General features: G+C 38.8%; 2 protein-coding genes across 2 annotated transcripts; one reads left to right on the top strand and one right to left on the bottom strand.

Annotated features, from left to right (window-relative positions):
- Nucleotides 1-8,300: 8,300 nt before the first annotated feature.
- Nucleotides 8,301-9,663, bottom strand: LOC123988625. Its single transcript, XM_046289369.1, has 2 exons — nucleotides 8,398-9,663; nucleotides 8,301-8,330 (listed from the first exon to the last, which is right to left on the bottom strand). Exons 1-2 carry the CDS (start codon nucleotides 9,661-9,663, stop codon nucleotides 8,301-8,303), a joined length of 1,296 nt encoding a protein of 431 aa, XP_046145325.1.
- A 951-nt stretch (nucleotides 9,664-10,614) lies between these two features.
- On the top strand, nucleotides 10,615-11,491 carry LOC123988624. Its single transcript, XM_046289367.1, has 2 exons — nucleotides 10,615-10,923; nucleotides 11,244-11,491. The coding sequence occupies exons 1-2, from the start codon at nucleotides 10,704-10,706 to the stop codon at nucleotides 11,333-11,335; spliced, it is 312 nt and encodes a 103-aa protein (XP_046145323.1). The 5' UTR covers nucleotides 10,615-10,703; the 3' UTR covers nucleotides 11,336-11,491.
- Nucleotides 11,492-12,614: the final 1,123 nt, after the last annotated feature.

Genomic DNA, 12,614 nt, shown 5'->3' on the forward strand with positions numbered 1-12,614 from the left:
GGCAGTATCTTTATTACTATATCTACATTAGATATGTAATATACATTTAATAACAATATCACTATTACTATATCTACATCAGACGAAATTTAATATACTGATTTAATCCCACAGACCAATGTACATTTAATAACAATACCATTATTACTATATCTACAGCAGACGAAATTTAATATACTGATTTAATCCCACAGACCAATGTACATTTAATAACAATACCATTATTACTATATTTACATCAGATGAAATTTAATATATTGATTTAATCCCACAGACCAATGTACATTTAATAACAATATCATTATTGCTATATCTACATTAAATAAAATGTAATATAATGATAGCTTCCCACCCATCAATGTACATATAATGGCAGTATCGTTATTACCATATCTACATTAGACATGTAATATACATTTAATAACAATATCATTATTACTATATCTACATCAGATGTAATGTAATATACAGATTTAATCACACAGACCAATGTACATTTAATAACAATATCATTATTACTATATCTTCTTTAGATATAATGTAATATACTGATCACTTCCCACAGATCAATGCACAGATTGTAACATTATCGTCATTACTATATCTACATTAGATATGTAATAAACACTTAATAACAGTATTGTTATTACTATATCTACGTTAGATCTACTGCAATATACTCATTCCTTCCCACAGATCAATGTACATTGAATAACAGTATCATTTATACTATATCTACATTGGATATAATGTAATATACTGAGGCCTTCCCACAGATCAATGTAATTTTGGTAACAATGTCATTATTACTATATCTACATTAGATATAATGTAATATACTTATCCCTTCCCACAGATCAATGTACATATAATAACAGTTTCGTTATTACTATATTTGCAGTAGATATGTAATATACATTTAATAACAATATCATTATTACTATATCTACATCAAATGTTATTTAATATACTGATTTAATCCCACACATCAATGTACATATAATAACAGTTTCGTTATTACTATATCTACATTAGATATAATGTAATATACTGATACCTTCCCACAGATCGATGTACATATAATGGCAGTATCGTTATTACTATATCTACGTTAGATATGTAATATACATTTAATAACAATATCATTATTACTATATCTACATCAGATGTCATGTAGTATACTGATTTATTCCAACAGACCAATGTACATTTAATAACAATACCATTATTACTATATCTACATCAGATGTAATTTAATATACTGATTTAATCCCACAGATCAATTTACATATAATAACAGTTTCGTTATTACTATATCTACATTAGATATGTAATATACATTTAATAACAATATCATTATTACTATATGTACATCAGATGAAATTAATGTACGGATTTAATCCCACAGACCAATGTACATTTAATAACAATACCATTATTACTATATCTACATCAGATGTAATTTAATATACTGATTTAATCCCACAGATCAATTTACATATAATAACAGTTTCGTTATTACTATATCTACATTAGATCTACTGCAATATACTGATTCCTTCCCACAGATCAATGTACATTGAATAAAAGTATCATTTATACTTTATCTACATTGGATGTAATGTAATATGCTGATGCCTTCCCACAGATCAATGTACTTTTGGTAACAATATCATTATTACTATATCTACATCAGATATAATGTAATATACTGATCCCTACCCACAGATCAATGTACATATAATAACAGTTTCGTTATTACTATATCTACATTAGGTGTAATGTAATATACTGATACCTTCCCACCGATCAACGTACATATAATGGCAGTATCATTATTACTATATGTACATTAGATCTGTAATTTACATTTAATAACAATATCATTATTACTATATCTACATCAGATATAATGTAATATACTGATTTAATCCCACAGACCAATGTTCATTTAATAACAATATCATTATTACTATATCCTCATTATATATAATGTAATATACTGAACAGTTCCCACAGATCAATGCACAGATTGTAACATTATCGTCATTACTATATCTACATTAGATCTACTGCAATATACTGATTCCTTCCCACAGATCAATGTACATTCAATAACAGTATGATTTATACTATATCTACATTGCATATAATGTAATATACTGATGCCTTCCCACAGATCAATGTAATTCTGGTAACAATATCATTATTTAATAACAATATCATTATTACTATATTTACATTAGATGAAATTTAATATACTGATTTAATCCCACAGACCAATGTACATTTAATAACAATATCATTATTACTATATCTACATTAGATATTATGTAATATAATGATCCCTTCCCTCCGATCAATGTACATACAATGTCAGTATCTTTATTACTATATCTACATTAGATATGTAATATACCTTTATTAACAATATCATTATTACTATATCTACATCAGATGTGATGTAATATACTGATTTATTCCCACAGACCAATGTACATTTAATAACAATATCATTATTACTATATCTACAATAGATATTATGTAATATAATGATCCCTTCCCTCCGATCAATGTACATACAATGCCAGTATCGTTATTACTATATCTACATTAGATGTGTAATATACATTTGCTAACAATATCATTATTACTATATCTACATCAGATGTAGTATAATATACTGATTTATTCCCACAGACCAATGTACATTTAATAACAATATCATTATTACTATATCTTCATTAGATATAATGTAATATACTGATCACTTCCCACAGATAAATGCACAGATTGTAACATTATCGTCATTACTATATCTACATTAGATATGTAATAAACACTTAATAACAGTATCATTATTACTATATCTACATTAGATACAATGTAATATACTGATACCTTCCCGCAGATCAATGTACATATAATAACAGTATCGTTATTACTATATCTACATTAGATATGTAATATGCATTTAATAACAATACCATTATTACTATATCTATATCAGATGAAATTTAATATACTGATTTAATCCCACAGACCAATGTACATTGAATAACAATAACATTATTACTATATCTACATCAGATGTAATGTAATATACTGATTTGATCCTACCGACAAATGTACATTTAATAACAATATCATTATTACTATATCTTCTTTAGATATAATGTAATATACTGATCACTTCCCACAGATCAATGCACAGATTGTAACATTATCGTCATTACTATATCTACATTAGATATGTAATAAACACTTCATAACAGTATCGTTATTACTATATCTACATTAGATATGTAATAAACACTTCATAACAGTATCGTTATTACTATATCTACATTAGATCTACTGCAATATACTGATTCCTTCCCACAGATCAATATACATATAATAACAGTTTCGTTATTACTATATCTACATTAGGTACAATGTAATATACTGATCCCTTCCCACAGATCAATGTACATATAATAACAGTATCGTTATTACTATATCTACATTAGATATGTAATATACATTTAATAACAATATCATTATTACTATATCTAAATCAGATGAAATTTAATATACTGATGTAATCCCGCAGACCAATGTACATTTAATAACAATACCGTTATTACTATATCTACATCAGATATAATTTAATATACTGATTTAATCCGACAGACCAATGTACATTTAATAACAATATCATTATTACTATATCTACATCAGGTGTAATATAATATACTGATTTAATCCCACAGACCAATGTACATTTAATAACAATATCATTATTACTATATCTACATTAGATATAATTTAATATACTGATCCCTTCCCACAGATCAATGTAATTTTGGTAACAATATCATTACTACTATATCTACATTAGATATAATGTAATATACTGACCCCTTTCCACAGATCAATGTACATATAATTGCAGTTTCGTCATTACTGTATCTGCGTTAGATATGTAATATACTGATTTAATCCCACAGACCAATGTACATTTAATAACAATATCATTATTACTATATCTTCTTTAGATATAATATAATATACTGATCCCTTCCCACAGATCAATGTAATTTTGGTAACAATATCATTATTACTATATCTACATTAGATATAATGTAATATACTGATCCCTTCCCACAGATCAATGTAATTTTGGTAACAATATCATTATTACTATATCTACATTAGATATAATGTAATATACTGATTTAAACCTACAGACCAATGTACATTTAATAACAATACCATTATTACTATACCTACATCAGATGTAATTTAATATACTGATTTAATCCCACAGCCCAATGTACATTTAATAACAATATCATTATTACTATATCTACATTAGATATAACGTAATATAACGATCCCTTCCCACCGATCAATGTACATATAATGGCAGTTTCGTCATTACTATATCTGCGTTAGATATGTAATATACTGATTTAATCCCACAGACCAATGTACATTTAAGAACAATATCATTATTACTATATCCTCTTTAGATATAATTTAATATACTGATCCCTTCCCACAGATCAATGTAATTTTGGTATCAATATCATTATTACTATATCTACATTAGATATAATGTAATATACTGATGCCTTCCCACAGATCAATGTACATATAATAACAGTTTTGTTATCACTATATCTTCATTAGATATAATGTAATATACTGATACCTTCCCACAGATCAATGTACATATAATAACAGTATTGATATTACTATATCTACATTAGATATGTAATATACATTTAATAACAATATCATTATTACTATATCTACATTAGATATAATGTAATATAATGATCCCTTCCCACCGATCAATGTACATATAATGGCAGTATCGTTATTACAATATCTACATTAGATATGTAATATACATTTAATAACTATATCATTATTACTATATCTACATCAGATGTAATGTAATATACTGATTTAATCCTACAGACCAATGTACATTTAATAACAATAGCATTATTACTATATCTACATCAGATGTAATGTAATATACTGATTTAATCCTACAGACCAATGTACATTTAATAACAATAGCATTATTACTATATCTACATCAGATGTAACTTAATATACTGATTTAATCCCACAGACCAATGTACATTTAAGAACAATATCATTATTACTATATCCTCTTTAGATATAATGTAATATACTGATACCTTCCCACAGATCAATGTACATATAATAACAGTATCGTTATTACTATATCTACATTAGATATGTAATATACATTTAATAACAATATCATTATTACTATATCTACATCAGATGAAATGTAATATACTGATTTAATCCCACAGACCAATGTACATTTAATAACAATTCCATTATTACTATATCTACATCAGATGTAATTTAATATACTGATTTAATCCCACAGATCAATGTACATATAATAACAGTTTGGTTATTACTATATCTACATTAGATATAATGTAATATAGTGATACCTTCCCACAGATCAATGTACATGTAATAACAGTATCGTGATTGCTATATCTACATTAGATATGTAATATACATTTATTAACAATATCATTATTACTATATCTACATTAGATATAATGTAATATAATGATCCCTTCCCACCGATCAATGTACATATAATGGCAGTATCGTTATTACTATATCTACATTAGATATAATGTAATGTTACGTCTGGAAAATTTTGCAAATTTTGTTACAAACCATTTGTTGCGCGTAGAGTATTAATTTTGCTCTAGGCAAAATTGCCGGTTAATTTGGTAAGGGAAAAGCGTGCAGGAAAATGAATTTGACACTGGCGATAACTTTGGTGATAATAAACAAGTTCACTTGAGGCACTTTATTTTTCTTTAATTAGTAAAGAAGATGAGCGAATTAGTCGCGTGTTACGTGTCGTTTGTTACCAGAGCGCAAACGAATGAGTAGGACGTTTGTCGCGGCGTCGGTGTTTTTATAAACCGATCGACCGACGACAACGCCGAGCCGATGGTGTTGTCGAACACTAATTAAATTATATTTTGAATTATGGCGCTCTAAATCCGGAACATACCGCCCGCCTCGCGGCGCTATGCGACTGCGACGAATGACGTCATGATTCTACGCCGTGAATGAAGCGTAGTGACGAGCACGTTTCATTAACGTTCCGTGCTATGCTGCGTAGTTTTACTAAGGTAGGTGATGTACCGAATTTTTTACATCGAATATAAGTGCGTAAGCGAGAAATATAAGCGGAAAGAACGTAGTAATTGTACATGGTAGAATATATAATACATTGACTTAAAGTAAATCTTATGAGCTAATCGGTAGTTTGCATAGGTTAACTACAGGACGGGTATATTCCGATCGTGCGGTCTTGATACTGACTACTCGCACGAGGCCGTCCTTACCAGGGTGACATTCGGTCACCCGACCGAGGTCCCATTTTCCCGGAGGCAGCGAGGAGCTCTTCAACAGTACTAAGTCCCCGATTTTAAGGTTAGTAGCGCGACTACACCATTTCGAGCGAGCTTGTAACGATTGTAGATATTCATGAGCCCATGCTCTCCAGAATTTTTCCGTGAGTTGTTGTACCCATTGCCAGCGCGATAGTCTATTTTCGGAAATGTTTATTACAGACGGCGCAGGAGGGACCTTGAGTACACCGCCCACTAGAAAATGCCCGGGAGTGAGGGCCTCGCAAGACTCGAGGTCGTCCTTTAGTGGAGCTAAAGGACGAGAATTTAAACAGGCCTCGATCTTACAGAGGAGTGTATTGAACTCCTCACACGTGGGCGTACGATCGCACAACATGCGTCGCAAGTGCGTCTTGACGCTCTTGACGCCCGCTTCCCAAATTCCCCCAAAATGAGGCTAGGAGGGAGGAATGAAATGCCACGTGATGTGGTCTGCAGCGAACAGCGCGCGAAGGTGAGAATCTGCCGTAACTAGTTTAAATGCAGCTCTTAACTCTTTATTTGCGCCTTGGAAATTCGTTCCGTTATCGCTGTATAACTTTGTAGGTAAGCCGCGACGAGCCGTGAACCGGTTAAATGCCGCTAAAAACGCCGCCGTGGAGTAGTCGCGCACCAGCTCCAGATGAATCGCCCGCGTGGATAGACAAATAAACAGCGCGATGTACACCTTGTGCGCCTTTTGCCCGCGTCCGAGGTGCGCGAGGGCGGAGAATGGTCCCGCATAATCCACTCCGCAATGAGCGAACGGGCGAGCTGGAGTGACCCTGGCTGAGGGTAAGTCACTCATTTGCTGACGAACCGTAACGGCACGCCAACGCACGCATCTAATACACTTATATATGTGACTTTTAACTAGGCGCCGCGCGTTAATAACCCAGTAAGTTCGTCGCAAAACACTTAACGTAAGTTGAATGCCTCCGTGTAACGTGTTCGCGTGGTAATCTGCGATAATGAGTTCGGAGACTCTGTGTACCGGTAAAACTATCGGAAACCGTTCCATAAGGTCGGAGTTGCGCAACCGCCCGCCAACACGAATAGTACCATCTTCGTCCAAAAAAGGGTTCAGTCGAAATAATGGACTCGATTTAACAAGAGACTCGCTCTTTTTCAAAGCCTTTATTTCGTTGCGAAATGAATGCGATTGAACTTGCTGAACCCAGAATTTTCGCGACGCGATGAGTTCATTGGTAGTAACAACCGTATCTTGATGGTCGTTTTTCCCCGTTTTAACTCGCGAAATGAAACGCGAGACGTACGCGGTAATTCGGAGTAGTTTTTGCCACGAAGACGTGCGTGTTGGCAGATCCCACTCAGCCTCCGACTCCACATGCAATGCATTGATTTGTTTTTTGATTTTTGCTTCAGCTTCCCTTGGGACGACAAGCCTAAATTCTGGCCACTCATTAGGAGTTTGCGCCAGCCAGGAAGGACCGGGCCACCAAAGGCGGTGGTGAAGCAGCAATTTCACCGACAACCCGCGGGACGCACAATCGGCAGGATTACAACCGGTTGGTACGTGTCGCCAAGAAGCATTCGGCGCTCGGCTTTGTATATCCGCGACTCGGTGTGCCGTAAACGTTTTTAATTGACTCGGATGCTTATGTATCCAAGCTAATGCAACGGTGGAATCAGTCCAACCGTAAACTGGTACTTTATCGAGTTTTAATGTAGCCTGAACCTGCTCGATCAATCGCGTCATTAGGACGCACGCGCATAATTCTAGCCGCGGAATTGTGAGTGGTTTCAACGGTGCTACCTTTGTTTTTGCCATGAGTAAATGTAACGCGACCTCGTCCGCGATGGAGATTGTACGTAAATAAATCACAGCCGCATAGGCGTCTTGCGAAGCATCTGCGAACCCGTGTATTTCGTACTCGATTGTAGCATTCCCCATCCTAATCCAGCGCGGAAGGGTTACCTTTCGTAAATCGTTAAACTCCGCGGAATATTCGCGCCATTGGTTGGTTAGTTCGCAAGGTAGAGGTTCGTCCCAATCTAACTTGGCTACCCATAATCTTTGCATGAAGATCTTGGCCACGATAACGACGGGAGAAATCCACCCCAATGGGTCAAAGATTCGCGCGATATTCGACAAAACCCCGCGCTTAGTCGGATTCGCCGTACTAGCGGAGTCGAGCTTAAATTGAAATCGAAATTCGTCCGATTTCGGTAACCAACGGATTCCCAACATTTTTAATCCTTCGGCATCTTGAAATAAGCGGCTCGAGGCCAGCTCGTGATCAACGTGGGAGATCTCCGCTAATAACTGTGGACAATTGCTTGACCACTTTCTTAGGTGGAAACCTCCGTGTCTGAGGGCATCCGTTACCTGCTGCCGTGTTTGACGAGCCAACACTCGATCATCGGCCCCGAAAAGCGCGTCGTCAACGTAGAGGTGCTCATTCAGGATAGGAGCCGCGAGAGGGAAATTAGTCCCCTCATCCAGCGCGAGTTGTTTGATGACCCGATTCGCGAGGAAGGGCGCTGGGGCCGTCCCGTATGTCACGGTAAGCACTTCATATGTTTTCAACTGATCTTCGGGTTTAACGCGCCAAACTATCAGCTGGTAGGCGGTGTCGCGATGATCGATCCAGATTTGCCGGAACATTTTAGCGATATCTGCTGCGAACACGAACTGATACATGCGCCATCGTAAAATCGTGACCGCGAGGTCAGCTTGCAATTTCGGACCAACTAGTAAATGATCGTTTAGCGTAGAGCCGTTTGACGTAGGCATCGACGCGTTAAAAACCACTCTCAATTTTGTCGTACTGCTGTCTTGACGGATGACCGGATGATGCGACAAATAGACCTTTTGCTCAGAAGGAGGGTCTGTTTCAAGAAATTCCCGCATATGACCGAGCTGCAGGTATTCCCCCAGAAAGGAGTGATAAGCCGTAGCTTGTTCCGCGTCTTTGGCGAGCCGTTTCTCCAATCTATAAAAGGAGGCGACCGCGATTCCTTTCAAAGCCCCGATATCGATGGGAGGCTCTGATTTAAACGGCAATCGCACTACGTATTTGCCGTCGGGTTTACGCGAATGAGTCTGCCGAAAATGTTCTTCACATTTTTTGTCCTCTTCGGAGAGGAACGTTACCGGTGGAGGCGCTTCCACCTCCCAAAACTTCCTTAACGTGTTGTTTATTTCAGCGTTAAGGTCGCCGTAATGTACGTGGAGTTGCATTGCGTGAGACTCAGCGGACCGAGCGGGACCAGTCAACACCCACCCGAAAATCGTTTTCTGCGCGACGGGTTCGGATGGAAGGCCTTTTCGAAGGCCTTCGAGCAAGATCGCGCCATAATTATCCGCGCCGATTATGAGGTCCACAGGCGCATTATTATTAGTGAGAGGATCGGCCCACTCAAGACCACGTAAGTGTATCCACCTACTCAAGGTGTCTATCGAATTTGAGCGGTAATTAGTAAGCCGTTTCAAGATAAGAGCGCGCACAGGGATGACAGGCCCTTTTCCGTGGCACGGTTCAATCGTAACGTGCGCGGAGGCGCGAGCGGTGGCCGACGTCCCGGCACCAATGCCGGAGACGGAAGCCTGAACGTGTTGGCGATTAGCGCGCAACGCGTTTGCAACATTCTCGCGAATGAACGTCGCTTCCGACCCTGGATCAATTAAAGCGCGTAATGTCGCTTGTCGGCCTTCGCGAGTGCCAACTTTGATCCAAGCTGTAGCGAGAACGACCTTTTTTTCATGACGCGACGTACCGAAGTGCGTGTTTACCGAATTCGACATCGGCGTGTCTTCCATATTGTCATCCGCTACGTGTGTAGGTTGCGCCGAATGTTGACTTGATTCTAAATCCGCGTGAGAGGTCGATTCGCGACCTTTGCTTACGAACGACGTCTTCGAACCCTTTCGCTCAGAATGCAAAAGAGAATGATGTCTACCTTTACATATCGAACAAGCGCGTTTGCTAGGACAGGCTGCCGGGAGATGTCCTTTTTGTAAACAATTAAAACATCGATGATGTTCGCGCGCGAGTGATAATCGTTGTTCGACGGATTGCCCACGGAACACGTCACATTTAAACAAAGCGTGATCGGCGCCGCACGCGACGCATTTCGTTTCCGACGCGTTTAAATGCGCTTTCACGTTTTTAATAGGCGCTGATTTATTTTTATAGGCGCTGTTTCCTTCTCCGCGGGATGACGCCAACGATTCCAGAGTTCGAATTCGCACATTGAGGAACGCCTCCCAATCCGCGAGGGATGGGAACAATTCCTCTTCACCCATGCGTAACTCCCACTCCCGATGGGACTCCTTGTCCAACTTGCGGACAAAGTGAAAAACAAGAACATCGTCCCAGTATTCGACCGGGCGAGCCATGTTTTTTAAGGCCGTTAATGCGGCGCGAGATCTATCGCGTAAACTTTTTAAATCGCTTAGAACTGCGGATCCGATCGGGGGTGAGTCGAACAACATTTTCAGGTGAGCGGTTATGAGCGCGCGTTCGTTAGCGTACCTGTCGGTCAATAGTTTCCACGTTGCCTCGTAATTCGCCGCGGAAGTGGCAACGTTTTTTAATAGAAGAGACGCTTCACCAATTAAGCTTAATTTAAGATAGTGCAACTTTTGCACCTCCGGTAACGCGTCGTTAGAGCCAACTAAAGACTGAAAGAGGTCTCGAAAATTTTCCCATTCCGTATAGTCCTCGGAGAATTTAGGTAATTCGACGCGAGGAAGCTTGGCCGACAGTGCAGATTCGCGATTACAAGAAGCGGTACTCGTATTACATGGGTTACTTGCAGGTTCGGAGTCCGTCGGTAAGGCTGCCGTCATAGCGTCGAGGGCGGCAAGGAAAGCTGCTTCCGTATCCCCGAAGACGTCGCTGGAGAAGTAGGGATTCGCCCTGGTGTCCTCCTCCGTTGCTGCAACCTCGATCTGGACTTGCGTTGATTGGAATTTGGCCCAGTAATCCTTGAGCAGGTTGATCCGACTGCGAATCACTGCAGGAGTGTGATTCGCCTTCCCCAATTTTTTAAAGTTGAGCAGTGCATTGTTGATCAGGCGTGCATGTAATTTATTTTCGCGGATTAATGTATCCATAATGTTTGATATTAAGTGTTTCAAATAAACGTACTGTACCCGCAAGGTGAACTGTTATGACCACGTCACTGTTTTCGCGAAGCGAAGCGCGTGAACGTCCTCCGATGTTTACCGGCGGAGGTCGCGATGTCGGTTGAGTTCGAACGACACGTGCAAAATCCTTTGTTCTGCCGATTTAATCCGGCTTAGATTTCAGCACTTTCGCGATTTTAATGTTCACCACACAATTAGAATTGTTTTTTATGCGGCACTGCACTGCTTTAGATCCTTAGAATCCGGCTCGAAGGACCATTTGTGAGAACATTGACCACCATGTTCTGCGGATGGGTGGCGAACGCTTTCGTCACCAATATCGGGAGCCACTTGGTGAGGCTCACCGAGCTAGATCTATCCGGCTGCTCCAATATTCGCGGCCAGTTCGCATTGGAGCCACTATCAACGTTGCCAGAGCTGATGCGATTAACAATCAACAACTTACATCCTTCTGTGGGCGGACAAGCACTGGGGATGATCGCCAGCCTGGAGGAGATACGAGCCCGGGATAGCCAAGGAATCAGCGACGAAGACGTTTGTGGAGCTGCCACGGGATGCCTCCGCTTGAGAATATTGGACGTGGAGGGATGCCTCGCGGTAACTGATCGCACGCTCCATGGGGTAACGGAGATAGTTCGTCGGCAAGGGAGAACGGCATTGCTTGGGCTCAGTGTCGGTGGGACGAGTGCCGGTCGTTGGACAACCGTACGGCCGAGCCTGGTCCTACACATAATCCGCGATAGAGTTTACGCGCCGATCCTACGTTAAGTTAACCACATTGCAACGCGTAGCGTGAGCAACGCGCTCAACTTTCATATCACCGAGGGCGGCGATAGTTTTAAGGGGGGAGGATTTGTTACGTCTGGAAAATTTTGCAAATTTGTCCGCCTCACGTTCCCTTATCAAGCCTTCGGGTTATAGGAGTCTCCTCATGTAAGGGACGTGGGGAGGGCGAATTACTACTTCATCTTTTCCAATTTTCTCCTCGACTCTGTGTTTTCTCATCAAGCCTTCGGGTTATGAGAGTCTTCTTCATGTGG

The sequence above is a fragment of the Osmia bicornis genome, unplaced genomic scaffold (genome assembly GCF_907164935.1).
Source record: "Osmia bicornis bicornis unplaced genomic scaffold, iOsmBic2.1, whole genome shotgun sequence".
Taxonomy (NCBI): domain Eukaryota; kingdom Metazoa; phylum Arthropoda; class Insecta; order Hymenoptera; family Megachilidae; genus Osmia; species Osmia bicornis.